General features: G+C 39.1%; 2 protein-coding genes across 2 annotated transcripts; one reads left to right on the top strand and one right to left on the bottom strand.

Annotated features, from left to right (window-relative positions):
* On the bottom strand, positions 1-438 carry LOC122070039. Its single transcript, XM_042634136.1, has one exon. The coding sequence runs from the start codon at positions 436-438 to the stop codon at positions 1-3; it is 438 nt and encodes a 145-aa protein (XP_042490070.1).
* A 3,170-nt stretch (positions 439-3,608) lies between these two features.
* LOC122070037 lies at positions 3,609-4,418 on the top strand. The gene has a single exon (XM_042634135.1). The coding sequence runs from the start codon at positions 3,609-3,611 to the stop codon at positions 4,416-4,418; it is 810 nt and encodes a 269-aa protein (XP_042490069.1).
* Positions 4,419-5,522: the final 1,104 nt, after the last annotated feature.

Below are 5,522 nucleotides of genomic sequence, written 5' to 3'. Positions count from 1 at the left end.
TCATTTCTTTTCTGATTTTGGAAGCTCAAAGCAAGAGATTGGGTGTTTGCGATAAAGGCCACTAGTAGTCTTGCAGTTAATCTTATCAGACGAAGGATCATCTATATAAAGCTCACAGAGGGTGAAGGTGAGGAACAACTCCTTAGCAGTGACTCCTTTCAAGTCTTTAATTTGCCGAGGCTTTATGAAGCCTGTGATCTCTGTAGCATATAAGGTATCGCCAACTTTGGGGAATTTGTACTTCTGGGCTTTCTTCAGCTTCAACCAAAAGAAGCCAATTTCTCTGTTGTGTCCCACCTCCTCTATCTCTTCCACTGGTAGCAAATTGTTGGGCAGTGACATCTCTACCAACAGTTCAGTTGATTTCTTCTTGCATAGCTCCTCGCCATGGTAGATCTCGGCCTTCTCTCGGTAGTTTTCGATAATTTCAGAAGCCATGTCTCTATCAGTCTGGCCTTTTCTATCTTCTATGGGTTGTGATGTTAAAGAAGGAAGGTGTTGGGATTTATATAGGGTTGTACACTGCCATATACCATTATATATATATATATATATATACATGTCTTTAGTATTAGAACAGTTAAATGCATATGGCTATCTATATTTATGGCCATGTGATGTTGCCATGGATTGTGCAATATCTTTAGTATTAAAACAGTTAAATGCATATGGCTATATATATGGCCATGTGATGTTGCCATGGATTGTGCAATATCTTTAGTATTAAAACTATTAAATGCATATGGCTAGTCAACAAGAGAGGTCTTGGACCGTTGGGCAATATTTTATAGAAATTTAACATGAACTCAACTACAAGATTTAAATCTTACCAAAGAAAAGAAAAAACTATAAGATTTAAAAAGCAATTGAAAAGCAAATGGTGTGTGGCACGAGCCCTTTAAAAAAAATAAAATAAAATCAAAGATCTACTGTTGCAGTTGTTCATGTGCCACACGATCATTAAAATAAATTGCTCATGTTTCTACCATTGCATTCGATAATAAAATAAGAATAAATATCACATGGTATTCATGGATTTGAGAATTGAAAATCACTAATTCCCATTTGACTAGGATAGAGTTGTTTATGTCAATGGTATCCAAAAATAAAAATGAGAGTTGGCGGAGTAGCAGCAAAATTTATATAACAAAAATCGTTATTACTGATTGATAATTATCACCATCGTAAATGAGTTCTTTTGTAATGGGTATGATGCATCCATCGTTAAATTTTAATTATAGGGATATTCTAGGTTTCACCAATCTAATGAAGTATTATGGTTTACTATTTGCGACTTAGTAATACATGCATTAATCCATGTGATAGAGGAGGTCAAAGATTTTATCCGTGATTTCTTCGAAAGTAGAGAGGCTACAATGTCACAGCTGTTTCTAGTACTGTGGGTGGATGCAGCTGAGATGGAGGAGAGTTCAACAAGCTTTACTAGGGTTGAATAGCTCTAGAGCTCAAACAACTTTCGAGGGCACACCAGAAGGTGCCAAATTCTAAAATGGTAAAATCTTAACCCCCAGGAGAAAGTGATTGTGATTTTCATTTTTTTTTTCTTACGAGGAACATCACGAATTCGCCTCATTTTATGATTCAGACCCAAAATTAAACCTCAGTTACACGCAGACAAACCTCTGGTCTCCCCTTGAGCCCATCAATGGTTATGTAATTATACCAACTACTATGCAACTTAAAAGGAAAGAGTACGATAAGGGACCCGCCAATAGTAGTACATATTCAAGCTTCTTGGTTTCGTTAAGTAAACCATGTGATATTCATGCTGGGGAGAAACTCATCATGAGCTTTGGCAAAAAGCCCAGCCTACGTAGGGGCCATTTGATACGTGCTAACTCATTTCCATGCATGCACGTAGGGATGGAAGATGGTTATCATGTGTTATGTTCAGTATGTGGTTATCATGTGTTATGTTCAGTATGTGGTTATCATATGTGTTATGGTGAGTAGGTGTTTGTCATGTGAGTTGTGATGACTAGTGTCAGTTATTAGTGAGTTATCATATGGTGTAGTTAATGGGTATGTGAGTGGGTATGTAGTGGAAGGAAGTTATTATCGTATATGAAGGGTAGTTATATGTAGTGGAAAAAGTTATAACTGGTTGTCATATGGGTCTGTTAACAGCTATTTTTATTCATGAGACAAAATGAGGAATGACATGCTATTACAATCCTACAATTTCTCTTTGAGAAAAGATTTTGGCGATTTTCTTTTGATACTATCCCAAGTAGAAGCAGTAGAGAAAGATCCTAACGAAGTCAATTGCCATATGCATAAGTCCTCCACTTGACCGTTGGGAATTTTTATCTCTTTGACTGCCTTAAAAATAGTTCGGAGGAGATCTGAGTTGACATCTGGAAGGCTCCAATCATCATTTCTTATAAAATCACATACTTTGGCATCAGAATCAAGGAGAGAAATATCCGCATCCTGAATCTCGTCCAAGATAGAGTTGGGTCGGCTACCTCCCAATTACGCCAATTGAGCTCTGCGATTATTTTCCTTCTTTTCCTTTAATTACCTTCCAAAATAGAGAAGCGAGGTCAATTAGTGCACATACCCTGGACATGGATCAAAGGGTGGAAAACCTTGAAAAAGAGGTGGAATCTCTCTCAGAAGGGCAACAACAAATTATAAGAGAACTCAATGAAGTGCTTGAAAGACTTGGAACAAGTACAAACCCACCAGAGCGAGAGGGAGAAAATTCCACAAATCCACCACCGGCTCATGATGGACGACCTGCGATGACACTTAGGAGTTGGCTGAATGGTTTTGGACAATCTTTCGCTCCCAAACTTGTGAATCTTGACTTTCCCCATTTCAATGGTATGGAGTATACTACCACTTGGGTTTGTAGGGTTGAGCAATTTTTTCACTTTCACCAGACACCCGAAGAGGAATGTGTGCCGGCCGCTTGATTTCACTTGGAGGAAAAAGCACAATTGTGGTACCAGTTGTCTCGTTAGGAGCAAAAGAAGATGACTTGAAGAAATTTTGTGATGGGTTGCACATGAGTATGGACCCTCATAATTTCAAGATTTTTTTGTTGAGACAACAAAATTGCAACAAACAGGTACCGTTTAAACCTATCAACAGAGATTCTATCTATGTAATTTCTATCATCCTCGAGTTGTCAAGATTGATGGATAATTCTAGCCGTTCTCGAGCCCAATGTCGCCGCTGTCATTGATCTTAACATCTCCATGACACTATGACTCTACCATTGACAATTTCACAACAAACCTCACTCACATAAATGAGCCATTGTTTACACAAGCATTGAAGTTTCATTTTATGATAGGATAATGTGTCTCCTACCATTGTTGACACAAGAATTGAAGTTTCATTATGTTTTCATAGAAGACAATGTCATTGTCCATATATCATTAAAGATACTGAGATATTGTAATCTTTGTCTATTACAATGACACATACAATGTACTCTATTTAAGAAATGGTGAACATAAACCAAAGCAGTGAATTCATTAAGTTAAAATGGTATCAAAAGCTACACGCTTGACCGAGCACTCTCTCCTCTAAAAATTTTTTCCCCACGTCCAACGAGTGGGAGTTCTTCCTCTCCAATGGCCGACACCAACAACACTGTCATCCCCAATACTCAAGCACCTTCTCTTCCCCCAATCACTCTATGCTCACCATTTCATATCCCTCAAATTATGTCTAAGACCTATGTTTATTGGAAGACACAAATTGTTCCATACCTCATCGGCCAACGTCTCTATGACTATGTATCTGATGACAAACCACGCCCTCAAGATCCAACTCAAGCTGCAAGTTGTCGTGAAAAGGATGCCTCCATTATGAGTCTCTTAACTATCTCTCTCTCCGATGATGGTCTCTTCTTAGCACTTGGTTGCACCACCAATAAAGAAATATGGGATGCCATCCATGTTGTGTACAGTTCCACCTCCACCACATGCATATTGTCTCTTCATGTTGCTCTTCAAAACTTAATTGACAAGCCTGATAAAACTATCACTCAGTTTCTTCACCATGCCAAAGCTCTCTCTGATGAATTAGCAACTATTGGGAAACCTCTTCCCCTTGAAGACTTCAACATTCATATCTTTCGTTCCCTTCGGAATGAGTACCAGTCATTAGTCCTTACCATGATGGCACAGTCAGATCTGATTCGCTACACTGAGCTTCACGGTCTTTTAATGAGTCATGAGTTTTTTCTTCATTCTTTCCGAGCAATCATGGATCCGTTGGCGGATGCTTCCGTCCACCTCTCCCAACAAGGTCGTGGCAATAGCTCCCCTTGGGGTCATAGTCGTGGTCGTGGCTTTGGTCGCTCTAATACTTTTGCTCACAACCCTTGCAAAGTTTTCAGTTGCACCAACCATCAGGAAGACACTTACTACTATCGTTAGTAATCATCGGGCCTATAATACAAACACCCACTACCACCCGCTCTACAATCATATCAACCTTTCCAACACAACAATCTTTCCCCCATTGCCTACTACACCATACACCCCTAACCTTATTTCCACCAATCATCCACCCCTTGCTTATTAAACCATCCATTCTCCTCAATAACCTCCCCCACCACCAATTCTTGGATACCTGATACCGGTGGCCACTCACCATGCCACTCCTGACCTCCAATCTTTCTCCACTTTTAATCCATACGCAGGTAACAATCAGCTTCAAGTTGGCAATGTATTGGTCTCTCCATTCCAATACTGGTATTGTCTCCTTATTATCTCCTTCTCGTTGTTTTCTTCTTTCTAATGTATCATGTGTCCCTTCCTTTACAAACTCTTTAATCTCTAACCAAAAATTTTGTCATGATAACAATGTCTACTTTGAATTTCACCCTACTCATTTTCTTGTGAAAGATCTGATGTCCAAGCAAACTCTTCTTGTCAGACCGAGTAAGAATGGGCTCTACTCCATGTCTTCTGCACATCCTTTATCTACCAATCTAGTTGTTGCATCCTCCTATGTTCGATGGCACCATCATTTAGGTCACCCTCATGATTGGGTCCTTTGTCTCATGCTTCGTGATCACTATCTTCTCAAGTCTCCTCATTTGTGCCCTGATTATCAAATAGGAACAGCTAGTCATATTCCTCTTCATGAAACTTCCTCCCACAGTTCTTCCCCTTTAAACTTAGTTTTCAGTGATGTTTGGGGTCCTTGCCCCACACAGTCTCTTCTAAAGGAATTCGTTATTTTGTTATTTTTATTGATGACTTTATTAAGTACATTTGGTTTTATCCACTAAAAATCTGATGTTTTGTTTTATTTTTAAGACCTTTCAAGCTTTAGCTAAAAGATAATGTTCAACCACAAAATATATTCAAACTGAATGGGGAGGTGAATTATGTTTCCTCTCTTCCTTCTTTCCTACCCTTGGTATCCAACACCTTGTCTAATGTCCTCACACACACTAGCAATAAGTGACAGTTGAGTGCCGTCATTGACACATAGCCAAAACTGGTCTCACCCTTCTTACTCATGGTGCTATT

Source organism: Macadamia integrifolia, unplaced genomic scaffold (genome assembly GCF_013358625.1).
Source record: "Macadamia integrifolia cultivar HAES 741 unplaced genomic scaffold, SCU_Mint_v3 scaffold812, whole genome shotgun sequence".
Taxonomy (NCBI): Eukaryota; Viridiplantae; Streptophyta; class Magnoliopsida; order Proteales; family Proteaceae; genus Macadamia; species Macadamia integrifolia.
The sequence above is the reverse complement of the archived record's forward strand: the minus strand, read 5'-3'. Positions and strand labels throughout refer to the sequence as shown.